At 40.1% G+C, this 17,302-nt stretch overlaps 1 protein-coding gene across 1 annotated transcript in view; it reads left to right on the top strand.

Moving 5' to 3' along the window:
- Window positions 1-7,653, top strand: part of GPM6A (glycoprotein M6A) — a 536,789-nt gene extending 529,136 nt beyond the window's left edge. Inside the window, exon 7 of the mRNA XM_078677082.1 lies at window positions 5,262-7,653. Within this exon, the coding sequence (XP_078533208.1) occupies window positions 5,262-5,414 (153 nt within the window). The 3' untranslated portion in view covers window positions 5,415-7,653. The remainder of the gene's footprint in view (window positions 1-5,261) is intronic.
- Window positions 7,654-17,302: the final 9,649 nt, after the last annotated feature.

The following is a 17,302-nucleotide window of genomic DNA, read 5'->3' as shown; positions in this document are numbered from 1 at the left end:
GCCATCAGTGGACTAGAAATTGATTTTCTCCCGTTCTAAGCTGGTCAAGCCTAAATCAAATACTGCAACCGAATTATGCCCTATGGCTATCCAATTTGCTTTGAATTGACGTCTCAGGATACATTCTGCTACCTTGCCCTCCCTCCCCCGAAAGACTTTCCTCTCCATTTGCATATTAAACAAAATGTAAAATGTTTGAACTGGGGCATCCCGCTTGGTGTATCTGACATTGTGATTCATCGCGGTAGGACAAGGTGTATTGTTCTTGAGAAAAAATCTGCAGTTCGCAGCAATCTGTTTGCTACAAAAAAAGATGCAATTGTCTTACAAAATTAAAACCTGGAGGAAAATATGTTGCAAACATCACACAAGTGTTGGACTCTCTGCAGCATCACCCCCAAACCTTTTGCCTTCACCCCTCCTATTTCTGAACTAATTTTTGGTGGCTGTTACCACTACTAGCCAGTGCTAAAGTGATTTTGCTCTCTCCTTTAAACATGGTACAAATGGCTTACACCCAATAGGATTATTTAATTTACATGTAACTCCCTAGTAGAGTAGTACAAGAGGTTCCCAGGGACTGTAAACTAAATTATACTTTTGGGTCTGCAGCACTTATTGTGCCACCCACTTAAGTTGTACTTTAAAACATATCTCAGGCCTGCCATTATAGCCTGTGTGTGCTGTTTTAAACTGCAATTAAAACCTGGCATAATAAACCTTTTGCCAAACCTAAACTCCCCTTTTAATACATATAAATCACTCCTCGGGTAGGCTCTAAGCAGCCTATAGGGCAGGATGCATTGCATTTAAAAGGTTGGTTTGTCATGCTAAGTGGGAAGGGTATGCTCAGACATAGGTTCCATGCTTGCTATGCCACCGGTTTCAAGCTAGACCAGCTGATTAGGGGTGGTACACCAAAACCGATCCTAGGATGCAAGTTTCTAGTCCAGGGAGGACCTGGCCTTGCAGTTCCAGCTGAGCTATTCCCATGAGGAGCTAGGTCCAGACTGATTTGCGTACGGCTGGGCCCACACTGGAATTGTGTGGCGAGCACAAAAATAATGTATATAACCCAGATATGTGACTGGGTGAATGTCTGATTTATTCAGCATTCTGTCCATCATCTGTTTTATTTGTACTTTTAGAAGGTCGCCATTTTCTTTGTCCTAACCATTTACTGCCTGCAGCCTAATCCTGGGTGACATGACTAGGTGTAGTTGGCATGGTCTTTGTGTATTCCTCCCAGACAGTGTCACAATGGAAAGTCTGGGTGTTGGCCAGATGGGCTATCCTGGCTTGATGAGAGGACGGTGCTGTCACCTACCACACTTTCACTGCAAAGGCACTGGCCCAGCTCTCACAAATAGGATTTCACATTATACTATGGTGCTCCCTGAGAGACTGGGACCAGGCCTGAGAGGCAGAAAATTCCAGACATTTCTGCAAGGAAAAGCTACTGAAGCTTTTCCCAATTCAAAGGGGGCACCAAGTACAAAAATAGGAAACTCAGGCCCACTTTTCAGGACTCTCCTGAACCTGTGGATACTATAGAAGAAGGACTGCCCTGCTGGCAGTGGACCATCCTGCTGCCTGAGAAGGAAGACTGGACCTGCACCCTTCATCCCATGCTGAATTAACACCAGGGGTCAACTGACTGACCTCCTGTTCAGAGCTACAGGGGCACAATAAGCTCCAGAGGCCTTTCGGCAACTGCCAGCTTAACGGGTATACTTAACCTGCCTGAGACCTGCTGGACACTGCTACAGTGAGCTCCTGAACCCCAAGAGATTCCCCATAGGTCCTGGACACTTGGTGTGACATTAGTAGAGCTACACCTAAAAGAAAAGGAGAAATCCTGTGGGTTTTGGGCTCTTTTTAACCACGAATGGGCCCCTTCATTCCAAGATCTTGCTGCTTGCCCTGACCGGCATCACCAAGCTCTAGTGAGCTAGATTCTTCGTTCATGAGCAACTGCTAGCCATGACTGGCAAAGCGAGATCTGCTCTTCGCACTACAACCCACAGTAACCATCAACGTGAATCTCCAGCAAGGACCATCTGCAACAACCAACAGGATCTTTGTGCTACCGGGACGACCAGCCGAGATGCCCAGCCTGCTCGTCATACTACAACGATGCCCATACCTGACACTCCACCTGTCCTTGCGGCCTCTGCCAAGGCAAACTGAATACTTTGCACTGAACTTTAAAATGTAACTTTTCAGTGAGACTAACCTGGTCCCTGTATCTGGCATGCGCTCCATTGTGGTCAGCCTGAACTTGGGACTTTCACCCAGTCTCTCATGACCAAATAACTGTGAGTGCCGCTTTGTGCTTTTAGGCAATATACTTACCTTAAATCTTTTAAATGGCATATCTCAAGTTCAAATGATTGGATTTGTGTTGTTTTAATGTCCAATTATGTATTACATTTGACTCAATTGTTTTAAATTGGTGTGGGATTATTCTTGTGGTGTATTCTCATGGTATTACTGGTTGTGTCCTGCTTAAAGCTTAACATATTGCCTCTAAATTAAAGTCTGACTGCTATTGTGCCAAACTACCAGAGGACTAAGCTCAGGTTAGGTTTTGTGGTTCACCCTGACAAGCATTGTGGCTTGAGAAGAGCTCATTCCCGCCTCAACCAAAAACCCAATTCCTCACAACATGTAATGCAACATCACTCTACATATTTCAGACTAGGCTAGGCAAATCCAGGCACACAAAAAGTAATGCAACTGTGTAAGCAAAATAATGTAATAACTCAGCAAGCTATAGGTCAACTATGCAAAGCATTCCACATGCAATTACACTTGTGTTATGAAATCTACACAGAGCCCTACAATTGAAATGATCCTGCCATAAAAAAGATACAATATTATGCTTTATTGGCCTTTGAATGATGTTTCAATGCAGACTCATGTGTGGCTTAATCTTGAATTTGGAAATAACAATATAAAAAAAGGATTGTAAAAAGGTCTATTTGGGGCATTCCCGTTTACTAACCGCTGACATTTTGTGCAATATGGCCTGGCAATGACTTATAAACACAGTAGAACATCTTCTGAGTACCCATAACATCGGTAATATACAGACAACTATTATAGAACTTCTTGTGCAGATTTCATGAACACTGTGGCAGTTCCTGATCAGGTTCTTCCACTTCCATTGTTTGGCCCTATCAGGCTGTCCTATTTTTATTCTGCATCTATCCTCAGACTCTCCTATCCCTTTCATAAAGAGTGGAAGTTGTTAAGACATGTTCAGAAAATGTTAACATCATGTCCACTTACTGTCTAAGCTGACATACCATCATTCACACGTACTATCTGAGTTAACATACAATCATGTTGACTTAGTGTCTAAACTGACATGCTTTTATTGTTTGTAGTTACGGATGCATGTAATCAATATCTGTATCGTGGTGATGCATTTGTTGCCATGATTTTTTCGTCTTGTGGATGCTTCGGTGTGTGCAAGTTCTGCATTTGTTTTCACAATATAAGATAAAATCAGTGTTTAGATACTATAAAAACCTAGGTATTGAATCATATTCAGAGAGGGATCAGAGAGGAACTTTGGGCTAGGACTGTCTTGTCAAAGATCACAGTGGTTCGCAGTACCACCAGCCGCAGTCTAAGACAACATCAAGGACAGCAAGAAGAAGTGGTCTTCAGCCTGTCTCAGTTTATTTTCCAGCCCTGAACAATCTGTGACAGGGAATAGTTGACTTGCGATTTCAGAACAAAGACACAATAATGATGTGTGATACATCTTGAGAAACTTATAGCAGACTAGCTATATACTAATTTAGCAAAAGATTAGCATAAAGCTTACAAATAGCTCAAGAGTGTTAGGATGCTAAGAACACAATAAATATGGGGCATATTATCAAGCCTAGGCGATAAAATTATCGCCGCTTTATCGGCAGGAAACTGCCGATAAAGTGGCGATAATGGGCTTGATAATATACTCTATGGAATTCCAATCAAAGCTCATGTTAGATGTCTTTCACATTTAACATGAGCTTCGATTGGAATTCCATAGAGCATATTATCAAGCCCATTATTGCCACTTTATCGGCAGTTTCCTGCCGATAAAGCGGCGATAATTTTATCGCCCAAGCTTGACAATATGCCCCTATGTTAGAAATGTTTTCGCTCTTTTGGTTGACCACAGTTTGCTTAGTTGCATTGCTTTTTGCATTTTGAGTGGTTAACATTCATATTTTATGCATATTTTATGCACTAGGTTATAATTTTAAAATATTCATCTTTAAATACACGTCCCATTTCTTATCACCATTTTGAGCATGTTATTCATTTACGAAAGAAACTTTGGAGTTCCACTGTGTCCCTGAACTCGTCGTGGGAGACTGATCATTACCAGAAAGTACTTCCTGCACAGTGGGTGTGTATGGTTTGCAGTCCGATTGGATTTCTAATTCGTATTGGAGCATTGAATAAATCATTGTGCAAGGATGTTAGAAATCCAACCCCTGTAGCTCTGAGGGTGCCTCCTGATCTCATCACAGAATATTGGAAGGATGATTTTGTTTCTGTTCGTTTTATTTTATGTTCTATTAGTATTTATCTCCTCTTATTTCCGACTATAACATATATGCAGCAAAAAGGCATACTTTAGACTTGGACAAAATCTTATTCCCTGGTTACTAAATAAGGTTTTGCTCATGCATTTAAATTAGTTTGCTTTTGCCACAGGGGCACATTAGGAAAGCTGCATTGGAAGTCAATCATGGTGTCAGATAATCTTTTGTGGTGCTGCTGGACCCGGGACATACATTTGGCTCATTCAATGTTTGTCTGTAGCTGTATTTAACTATTTGCACTTGTAGGTGTTGCCTGCTGAAAGTAAAATTGAAATTCAAGTATACACCTTAAAAAAGAAATCATATAGTGAATCCATGGCTGTTTTCATTCAAAATATTGGCATCCATTTATGGTACATGAAAGGTCTTGTTCTATAGATTGTGCAGCAAAAACGTTTTTCCTAATTTCTATTTAACCATGCCCTCATAGACCCATAAGGCACAATTACTTGTTAAAATTTGCATAATATCCATTCAGTACACTGAACAGATTTCTATTAAAAAAATTCTTTATTTGGTTTGCTCTGTTGTTTAATTGGTCAGGTATACAGTTTTATAACTATGGTGAAATATTTTTCAATTAAAAAACAATGTTGCATTATAAAGCAGGCAAATAATTAAATGGGAAATTCGTTATATTCTTCTTTGCAGGTCCACTACCTTATGGTTCTCTCTGCCAACTGGGCCTATGTGAAAGATGCTTGCCGGATGCAAAAGTATGAAGACATTAAATCGAAGGAGGAGCAAGAACTTCATGACATTCATTCTACTCGTTCTAAAGAGCGGCTTAATGCATACACATAAGAGATGCCTCTCCTTTCTAACCTTTCAATACTTTCTTGTTTAAATGAAGACCATACAACCATAACAAATACTGTGTTTTTCACATAAAAGATATTAAGGGTGACACTTGTGTCTCCACAAATTCTAATCTTAGTGGAGGACCACTAGACTTCTTAATTGGTTGTCAATTAAGTCTGTGACCAAATTAATTACAATGAAGCTTTCTCATTGACTAATTTGGCTTTGTTCAACTACAATTATTAATTAATGGTATATAAAGAAATGTGTTTGATTTTTTATTCACTTTATATATGTTATGTATAACACATTTTGCATCATTTCCTATGTGTTTTTCAACAAAAATAACTTTTTTACATGTTTTAGTTTTGCTTTCTGAAGCTAATTTAAATACAGGTGCGTGTTTTGAAGTGATGGTTTTTAGCAGATCACTGTGTAACATATTGATGAATTTCATTGGCAAAAGCTACCTGTGGATTGGCAACATATGGACCATAATGAAAGTATGAATTTGCAGACATTAAAGCCAATGGTGCAATGCCACAAGATAAAATGGGTAAATAGTACTTCAGAACAGTCTAGGCAATGCTGTTATTTATGGGCACTTGATAAAAATAATCTACATCTGTAAAGTTCTAACGGTTGAGCAATTTCATATTGTGAGCTACTAGCACACCGTGATGCATATGCATGTTCAGCTATTGTCTTTTCTGTGCAGATGTAACAGAGCAATCCTCTCCTGGAAACATTTGACTACCATTTCCAGCTGAGTGATACTCCTTTTTTGAGCTTCAATAATGACTTGTCAACTTTATGCTCAATTGCCTCCTCTATGCTGAATTGAGTCTGCCTATATGTTGGTGGTGATACCTATCTTTACTTCAGCAGATGTAAATGATGCAAACTAATGGATACATCTATTGGGATTTCCACTGGAGCACAATTTGGAAAGTCAGAAATAATTTCTGAAATAGTAAAGATCCTTTTGAATTTGCTAAGTATATATTTCTTAGGATATTTGCCAGTCAGCTTGGAGAAATTGTTGAGGGAATACTAGTTGTAGATGAGCATCTCTCAAGTGGTGAAAGTTTCTACAAATGTTCTTTTCCAAGTAAGGTCACTTTGCCTGAACAGACATGCAGATGTGAGTACCATTGCCAGACATGCATCCAAATTATGGTGAAAAAGGTTTGACTTTAGTCTCAGAAACATTGGGCAACTTCAATCATGCACAATAAACATACAATCAGAAGAAGTCTTTTTGACTTGTTTTAAGAAATGGAGAGCAATTGCATCTTGCTAAATATACACAATATTTAAATGTATAAAGTATTGGCAATAGTTTTCTCAGTGTAAAAGTGTGATTAAGAACTTTCCTGCCAATAAGTTCAACAGGTGCGTGCAGGAAGGATCATCTTAAAGTTTACTGTCTAAAAGTGAAGTGATATGTTTGACTTTGTTTTTGAAGAAAGGTAAATTATATGACTTTATTAGAAGTACCTGTATAAAAGGAATGTTAAAAAAGTAATAGAAACAAACAAAAACAAGCAGTATTATTGGACCAAATTTGGTGTTTCTTTATTCTACTTTGCTTAACTGCTACTATTGCAAGAATGCTGTAAAGTGTCTTTACATTTATGTAGCCTGACAAGACAATATTGCCAGTGTTAAACATCATTTATAGTTTTTGCACTTATTGGACCATCGTGAATTCTCTCAGTGTAAGTGCATTCCTAATACAATTTTGAAGTGAATTTCTTCTTTGTTCTATGACTGATCATGCATCCTTGGTAATCTTTAGCAGCCCTTGCAGTGCACAGTGATATTACTATAGTTCTTTGTTGCATGATGATGCATTCAGTAGGTTTAGATACTTTGATTTTTCCACAAGTTGGCTGTCTTACTGGTTCAACAGTTTTTTTATGTGCAGTATTACAGTTCTTTTGCAAAAAAGTAATATGAATCTCAAAATTATGTAATGTAGTGTTTCAGTTCTGTGTCAAAGCAGTGTGTAATGAATTTTAAAATAATGTCCCTTTAACACATGTAATGATAATGTTAATGCTTTTGGCTTTTTTTCTGGTATTAGAGTTTGTATTTTCACAAAGAATGCTTTGTAGCAGCATTACAATTGATCTGTTTTGTACATACTTGTGCCAACAGCTTGATGGTGGCGTTTTTGAAATGTAGAACAAAGTGCTTGCAAAATGTAATAAATACACTTGTGTACTTTGTGTACTTACTAGTAGTTGGAGAAGTATTTTTTGCTATGCATGCCTGAAATTCTATTTAACTTTTAAATTGTATATCAGATATTTCAGTAGAAGATTATTCACATTGACAGGTTATTCTTTTATTTGCAGGATTACCAAATGGTTATAGATACATATGTAAAAAAAGATGTTCATGTGGACGCAGTCTTTTCACTAGGACTCAATAAGTTGTCTGTTTTCTGCCACTCTTGTGGGGTGTGTCCAGAGGGTCTTAGTTTGTCCTTGAATAACATATTTTGGTCATGGCACTTATCCTGTTTCCATTTCTGCCACCTTTTGGAGCTTATCTGCCAGAGACATGAATTCCCCTAGGCTTTGCCTCATTTTTATCACAATGAAAAAAAATGTTTGCTTGCCGACATGTTTTCTTTCATACATAGCTTGAGATTGTTTGAGATGACTATAAATGCCCCATGTATTAAGACCCTTGAATGGTATCTTTCCCAGATCTATTTGTGTTCCTGATAAAAGACTGTAAACATGCTGTTCAGTGTGTCATTGCAACTCTAAGAAGAAGGAGAATAATAGTCTTGGTATAATAACCCTGTTGCTGCGTTATTAATTGTAGCATATCAACAGAGTTTCTGGATAAAGATGTAGCATGCAGTAAGGAAACCTATGTAAAACAAGAAACTTACGGGAGTAGTTGTGCGTGGTGTTCTCCAACAGTATGACGATAATGCGTTACCCGTGTTTGTTAGAAAGTGTGATCTTGCGTCCTAAGGGTAGACATTGATGATATTTATTTATTTATTTTATTTTATATTCTTCTATAGCGCCTGAATAGACCCCCGAAGGGGTATCTCCGCGCTTTGCCAGTAAGAATATCCTCAGATGAATATGGATTGTACATATAAACAGAGAGGGATCAATTGCTGGGGAATAGGTACGTTTTTAAGACCTTACGGAAGGTCAGATGGTTGGTAAGTATTCTCATCTCAGAAGGTAGGGAGTTCCAGAGCTTTGGTCCAAGATGGGCCAGAGCTCGCCCTCCTTGTCTGAAACTTTTTATTCTGGGCACCTGCAGAAGCTGCTGGTTACCGGAACGAAGGGTACGTCCAGGGGCATAAGGCAGGAAGATGTTGGCCAGATATTTTGGGCCTTTGCCTATCATACTTTTATGGATAGTGCATAGGGTCTTAAAATGTACTCGTGCCCTCACTGGCAGCCAGTGAAGCCTAGTCAGCAGAGGGAGGGAGGGAGTCCTGGGGGGGGCGTTGAGGACTACTCTTGCTGCCGTGTTTTGGATCACTTGCAACTTTTTGAGCTGCCCTTCGTTTTCTCCTAAAAGGAGGCCGTTGCAGTAATCCACTCTGCTGATAGACTAAGTTAATCGGTGCGCCGGTCAAACCGTTGGAGAATGTCACACGCGACTACTCCCGTAAGTTTCTTGGTTTCCTTACTGCATGCTTAGACTCATTAACGTGTACATATGATGTGACACCAAAGTTGTGTTTAACTCAAGCACTCAGACGAGATGTGGCTTAACTACATCATCGAGCTCAGAGATGATTGTACCACACACACCAACTTCTCGTTTGGACCTGGGTCACTTAATAGTGAGAGCTAACAATGTTGGTAACCAGTAACGAAGACTATTTCTTTAGATTAAGTCAGCTTTTGCTAACCTTAAGCAGCATGTAGCCGTGAACTAACTTCACCACAACACGATATTCACCTTTCATTTATCAGTGTTAGTGGCACATTTAACACTACGAAAGCCAGAGCGCTCATCTGAAATTCAGTTACATACAGAGTCCCCTCATGTATTAAGTCTCCCTTATATTAATTCACAGCTTTTTGTTCCCTAACGAAGGGTGTTTAACCCGAAATTCATTGGAGCATGAGGAGTATGAATTAAGAAAATGAAAGTAATATCCTGTACAAAATTACTACAGGATTGAAATCATATGATGAAAAATAAAATATGAAGAAATAAACATTAGTTGGAGAATGTTTGTTTATACCAGGCCTACAGCGTTATAAAACAGCATTAAGATAACCTCTTATGGGGCCCAGTTGAGCCCAAGGGGACGTTTCCTATATCAGGGAATGCAGTTCACCATTAAAAATAGTGTACTAGACCGGAGTACACACCCAAGGGGCACACTGAACTTTTTAAACCTACCTCAATAATAGAGGTTGTGCGCGGACAAATCCTTATCAATTATTGAATCAGCCATATGATTGTGGCCACAGCTGCTAATTTTTCATGAGGTACATTTATATACGAGGATCATGCTTAGCAATAGTAACGCTAGGTAGTAAGTCTATATGATGGAAGTCATGGGATCTAACTGAGTTTTAGCGCCTGAATGTCCACAAGATCCAAGTGATTACATTTTTTATTATGGTGCACTGCACCATAATCAACAAGAACAAAACTCTCCCTTTGCCCCTCTTTATTCCCCTCACTTCCCCAAATGCCCTGCATCTGAATTTACCTCTTTTGAACAATACTAATAAAAAGTAAATAACGAGAAAAGAGAAAAGAAAGATAGATCCAAATGTGAAGAAACACTGAGTATCAAGCCTTTAAGACCTCACCTCCTGTGAATGCAGATATGGGAGTGTCTACTCTGACCTAAATCGAAGGGGGAACTGAAATATCCATTGGACCCCTCCTTACTATGGGCTGGAATCCTCTGGTGTCAGAAAGCTAGTAAGGGAGGTGCAAAAGAAGCACAGAATACAGCCTAACTCTCCCTAGAAGTGTCTCAAAATAGAGCACTCACCCCTGAGACTGGAACAAGGGACGCAAAGTTTTGTCGAAGATGGATAGGCGGTCTTCCAGTTTGTTAATTTTATGTACATAGGAGGCCTTTCCTTGACCCATAACTGCAATATGGGGAATTTCCCCATTTTTCAGAACCAACTGCCAGAGCTTTGGTGAACTATAAGCTAACCTAGGGCAAAACTACAGGTAATGAGAGATGTCATGAATCAGTGTTATAGAGTCTTCTACCTTCCCTGTGAACCCCACCATGTTCTGAATTTCTGTTAGGACGTCATCCAATAGGGTCTCAACTCTGGCATGCTTACATAATAGGAACTATATCACTGTGAGGACAGCTACACCTCCAACGTTCAGAAGGAATCCAAGATCTGAGCCTCGAATAGTCTGTGCGGAGATCAGCAACACCTGTGCAGTATCTTACAACATCCAAACTCCAGCCTCTGGTAGGTGTTTATCATGGTACCATAATAGGTCAGCCCAATCCTCATCTCTAAAGTCAAAGTGAAGGTTATTGGACCACCAGTCTTTTAGCTGAGTCCATGTCTGGGATTAGAAGGTTGCATCAACTAGTATATAACCCAGAGACCATCCCTCTGTGTGTTCCCCAAGCCTGAAGATAAAATCGTAATGGAGATTTCTACAACAGGGTAATGGAAAATGACCCAATGAATGCTGTGAGGCATTGTGTCAATTGTTGAAATCTCTATGATAATTGGGGCGAAAGCTTGTTTCTCGTCCATGTTACTGATCAGGACATCATCCTGCTATCTAACAATAGGTGGTCTAGTTTCATGTCCCCTTGCTGAATGAAATCCGTCCATACAGGGTATTTACATGCAATTTAAATGTTGCCATTGTCCTACAATGGAGCACCCACATGCAGCTGTGCATTTGTGTGCAATACACATTGTGCCTTGTGCCTCCTGTGATGTGTAGACTGCAAAATACGAAGAGAGCGAAAAAGTTTCAGTTTCTCCATTGAATATGAAGTACCAATACACCTCAAGTTCACCTAACAGAGCATCTTCGATTAAGACTCACTTCGGATGTTCAAGTGTGGAGTACAAGAAATAGCAAAGATGCACCATTTGGAATGCAGGATTTGGCAGTCAATGACCTTCACTTTCTGTGCTGGTGTGTAATTTGCTTATTTTCTACAAGGGGTTTCTCCTTCCCTAGATGAACAGTTTAATCATGTGGGAGAGGTCCACAAGAAATGTTTTCGGAATCTTCACAGGTATCATTCCCTTTACCCTGTTGCGACCTGCCTAATATTGACAGGTTCAAGACCAACCATCTCTCTTAAATATCTAGCTTGATTTTGGACAGCAAGGGATGCAGGTTATCTTCCATTATGTTAGAGTGCCCTTGATTCAGTAAAATTCCCAGATCCTTCATTGGAAAGGTTGGAGTCCCAGTGAAGTAGTGGTAGTAAACGGGGTTAAGGGCATAACTTCACATTAACCCAGGTGACTTGGTAACTGGAGAAGGCAGAGAAATCAGATTTTAGGGATGAGAGATAAGCTAGGGATTTAGCTGGTGTAGACTAGGCCAAGGGGATGTCCTTTGCATTTAGTATTGCCTTCATCTCCTCTGCTGGGGGTAGGGATTCTATGGATCGTGGGTGTTGTTGAATGTCTATCATCAGGGTTCCCAGGTGAGCATGAAAAGTAGGGGGAAGAGGGGGTGCCCCTGCCTTGTTTCTCTGTTAATGGGGAAGAGTAAGGAGAAATGTTCATTGCAAAAAACTACTACAGTGGGACCAGTGTATAACCATTAACCATTCACAGGAATCTCTGTCTGACACTCATGTAATTCAATACCTTGAATAAATAGCCACTCTCCACCTAGTCAAAAACCTTCTCGGCATTGCGATAAATCACCTTTTTCTTATCCATCACACCATGGGTTTGCCATAGTACATGTGCCAATGTTCGTTAGTGAGAGGCTGATGACTGGCGTGGGATGAAACCGACCTAATAGGAGTGTAACTTAAACCTATCGGCTAACCCCTTAGCTAAGATCTTCAAATCAACATTAATAAGCAGAACTGGCCAGTAGCTTGCCCAGTCTGGCGGTTTTTTGTTGGGCTTGAGCTTGACAGATATTCTGGCTTTATTAGCTTCGTGAGAGGGAAGTAACCCTCCCAAATTTCATTGAACATATTGCACAGGTGGGGAACCACTCGGTTTTTGTTGTTTTATAGAATTCCGCCAAGTACCTATCTATCCCTGATGTTCTGGAAGCAGGTAGGTAATCAATGACCTGTCCTATCTCTTCTTCAGCAAAATCCAGGTGAGGTGGGACCTTCAGATATGTATTTTCTTTTTTTAAGGGAGTGGAACACTGATATAATGTTAGTAGTATGTGTCAGCAATTCTCCGGAGTCATTTCAAGTTGCTGTAATTGTGAGATGCTTCTTGCTGCCGCAATTGATAAGCAAGTAGGTGACCTTTCTTCTCACTCATTTCATTATGCCTCTGCTATATACAGTAAAGAGAGATATTTCTGCTTGAGAGGAGTAGATAATGTTAAGTTCAGATTTCATTCAAAGTAGTTCCTGTAGTGTCCTGAGAATTCATTTTAGCATAGCTCTTGTTGAGATGGGCGACCTGTGTTTCTAACTAAAGGTATGCCTTATGCACCCATATTTTCTTACGGGCTAATGCCCACATGTATCAAACTGAATTGCATTCGCAAACGGTGCGAATCGCAAAATTCGGCCGTTTGCGAATGCAATTCATTGTTTTGGGATGCATTAACCTTCTTGGCTTTTTCGCAATTTAAGAAATCGCAATTTATTCGCGATTTCTTAAATTGCGATTGCATTTAAGAAATCACAATTTTGTGGTTTCTTAAATGCAATGCATGATTTTTTTTAAATTGCGAATTCGCAAATTGGAAGTGGTAAATTACCATGAAGTTAACCTTCATGGTAATTTTCGAAAACTTTCAAAAATGCACAAAAGTGCATTTTTTAAAGTTTCATTTTAAACACACACATGCCCTTGGACCCCCCCTACACCCTTGAAATTGCATTCTCATTTTGCGATTCCTTATTTGCGAATCGCAAAATGAGAATGCCTTCACATTCATTCCTATGGGCCTATAGGCCCATAGGAATCAATGGAAAGGGATTCCTTAATTGCGATTCGCAAATTGTGAATCGCAATTAAGGAAAATGAAGGAATCGCAAAATAAATTGCGATTTTTTAATGCATAGCCGTTTGCGAATTCTTAATTGCGATTCCTTAATTTTCGCAATTAAGAATTCGCAAACGGAAACATTGATGCATGTGGCCGAAAGTGTCTCAATAATTCCCCTCTAAGGATTGCCTTCCCCGCTTCTAATAGCAAATATAGCCAATGGAAGAAGGATACCGAGTGGGTGTTGCCTTCTACGAGTTTGTGTAGCAAAGCCTGCACTTTATGTTTTGGTTCCTTGGTCCTGTACCTACTGGCATTAAAGTTCAATTGGCTTAACAAGGGTGTTGGGAGTCTTATGACCAGGCAAATCCACAAAATATAATGCTCTGAAGTGTAATTCAGGGTAATCTCTAAGGCCTGCATGAATGGAAGAAGGGTAGTTGTTATGAGATAACAGGCAATCCTAGTACGTGTGCAAAGTGTACAGTAATTGAAAGTCTTGGCTGCTGCTTTGAGACAGTCATCAGGGGTCAGTGAGTGAGTGGCTGGAAATTAAATCAGTAAGAATATGCCAGCCATTTTTTATAATAGAGCTCATGAATGTCTGATTTATCCAGACCTGGGCCCAAAACTAAGTTCTAGTTGCCTTTAAAAAACACTATAGGCAGGGGAAGGAGGATGCAATCTATCTCCCTGAAAAAAAGTATCCTTTGCTCCTAGTCGGGACATTTACAGAGCCATGAATAAGTGACATACTCTTAATACTTGATTAAGAAGTAATTAGTGACCCTTTGTGTCAACCACGGTTTTTGGACCCACAACGGTAGTCCATTCCTGACCAGGATTACCACCCCTCCTTTACGGCAGGATTTATAGGCGGTGGAGCCATTTCCTTGTCGGTACTCCCTGCCTCCCCAGTCAAGGCAGCGTTTCTCACTCTCTGAGTTGGAGAGGTGTATTTCTTAGATGAACACTTTATCTGGGTGTAAGAAGGATAAGATTTTCTTCCATTTCACATGGTGAGTAAGAGCATTTACATTAAGAGGGAGTACAGTAAGATGTCTGGAGGTGTGCATGTAGTATTGATACAAGGTAGCCATAGTGAGTTGTGTGGAAATGCCTTCGAGCCTGGTTAGTGGTAATTTGAGAAGGTGCAGAAAGGGTAGAGAAGATGTAAACACCACAAATGTAGTAGACCATCTGAAAAAACAAAAGAGTAAGTGTTGTCCGCACAAGTGATTCAATGTTTAATGGAGTGAGAATGAAGGTTTTGATCGTCGTTAATGTGCCAAGGAGAAATAAGGGGGAAAGGGCAGAAGGGTTAACAAATGGGGCATATTTACAATGGCTTTATCTCCGCTTCTTTGGCTTGAAAAGACAAAAAATCGGAGATAAAACTAACACCCTATTTACAAGAGGGTGCTAACATGCATTTTAGCACCCTTTTTCCCAAAGCCTCCCTTTGCATCTCTAATGAGATGCAAAGTGGGCGTCAATGGGCGTACCTCGGATGGGCAACCTTGCAAATATCACTGATGTTCACATCGCTATATTTACAAGGCTGCCCCAGCATTTTAGCACACGTTATTTTTTGGAGAAAACTGCTGTTTGCTCGCAAAACTAACGTCTGCTAAAATGCAGACTTACCTATCCCGAACATTGGGGTGGATTATGCTGATACGACCCTGTGGGTCATATCAGCAAGGTTATCGCCGTTTTGCAGGGAACATCACTGGAAAACCAGTGATGTTCCCTGCAAAACAGCAATAACCTCGCTATCTCTGGAATTTTTATTGCCATGGAGTAACACGTTGTTAATAACCTGCTACCAAGGCGATAAATTCCAGAGAGAGCTTGCGATAATAAATTTATCGCTGGGCATTGATAATATGCCCCTAACTTTCTCCAGGTAAAAAGGTAGGAACATATCATCAAGGACCGGCGATAATTATCGCTAAGCGCACTTAGCCCTAGGATAATTATCGCTGGGTAACATGGAATTTTATCGCTGAGATAGCGTGCTATTAGCAACGCTTATCTCAAAAGCGATAAACTTCCAAGCGCTAACTGCCAAATGTGAGATATTGCTGGAAATCCAGCGATAATCTCACAAAGTTTGGAGATAACTTGATGATAGGGCAAGGCATACTTAGCCATGATATCCACCTTACATAGGATATCATGGCTAAGTCAGTCTTGAAGCAGGCGTGGCGTAAGGAGAGTAGCGATAACAGAGGTTATCGCTACTTTGCTTGTCGCTCTGCAGGTTAGCCTGCCTGTTGATAATTGGAGAAATGTCGCTTAGCGATATTTCTCCAGTTATGTGCAGGGCAGGAACGCCCACTTTGCATCTTATTAGTCTTAATTATCTAATGCAAGGTTACACGCGATAGCGTGACCTTGCTGATTGGGCAATAAAATGATCGCTGCTTTTCGCCCGAAAACGGACGCAAAAGCGGCGATAATTTTTTATCGCCTCGTTGATGATATGCCCCGTAGTTGTTAAAGGAGTAGACCTACCCAATGATGCTTTTATTGCTAAGAAAATAGCTCTGGACGCAGCAGAACATGAACAGCAGCAGCTAGCAGTTGCTTGCACTTGCTCATTTCCTTTTGCCTGTGCTTCTGTGGTAGGATTTATGTGCTACATTGCTCATAATTATTCAAATGGTTGTAATTGCTTAATTTCGCATCAAAAAACGAAAGCCCAAAATTAATCCACATCCTCTAGCTAAATTAACGTTTTGTCCAGGCCTACATCATTCTCATGCTACGCCTGGGGGGCATGTTGATCTACTTGCATAATTCATTTGTGTTCAGTGCTACCAATATATTCTCAACCAATTCAGGAATCATTTTGGTACAACTCAATTTACACCTAAAAAACAACCAAAAGAATGCAATGCTAATAACTGGACAAATCAAAAGTCATTAGAACATCTTGGAATTTGGTGAACCCTCCTTTCACAAAAAGAGAAGTTAGTGGCACTACCAACTTCCCTCCCGCTAGCTGGTCACATCATATAAAGAGGCTATTTCTGAATTAAAAAATCATGGAGTTACCTTGAATTTGAATATTTTTTTTTATTGAATCGAATTTCTTTGATGACACGGAACAAATATTTAAGGCTAACTGGTGTACTGTGCACCCATAAGTCGCTCCATAGCAATGCCGGCATTGCCCTCAATGGCCTTTTAGAAACCATGTTTAACCCCTTCTACGCTCATGACGAGCTCAGCTCGTCATGAGCGTAACCTGCGCTACGCGGATGACGAGCTGAGCTCGTCACGTAACGCGGGTTTTTTCAAAACGCAGCGCGCAGCGAGAAAACCGCTAGCGCGCATGCGGTTAAATTAGGGGCGGGCGCAACTTGCTCATTTTGCTGTTGCATAATTACATAAAATTCATTTTTTGCTATTTTGTAACCACACAATGAATCCTCGCATGCAAAATGGACTCAAAGATGTATTTTGCATTAAAAAACTAACAATAAATGCAATAGAACACAAACAGCAGCTGCTCGCGCTTACTGCATTCCTTGTTCCTTTGCGGTTGCAGTAGGATTTTTTGGGCAAATTTCTCATAATAATGTGAACGGTCATAATCGTGTAATTTTTGGCAATTTCACGCCAAAAGAGCAATGCAAAACTATTTAAATTATACTGATTACTGCAGCGTAATTACATTTTTCCAGGCAACACAAAACAACCCCCTGTTTTATTAACCTTACTTA

The sequence above is a fragment of the Lissotriton helveticus genome, chromosome 2_1 (assembly GCF_964261635.1).
Source record: "Lissotriton helveticus chromosome 2_1, aLisHel1.1, whole genome shotgun sequence".
NCBI lineage: Eukaryota > Metazoa > Chordata > Amphibia > Caudata > Salamandridae > Lissotriton > Lissotriton helveticus.
This window is presented reverse-complemented; position numbering and strand designations above follow the sequence as displayed.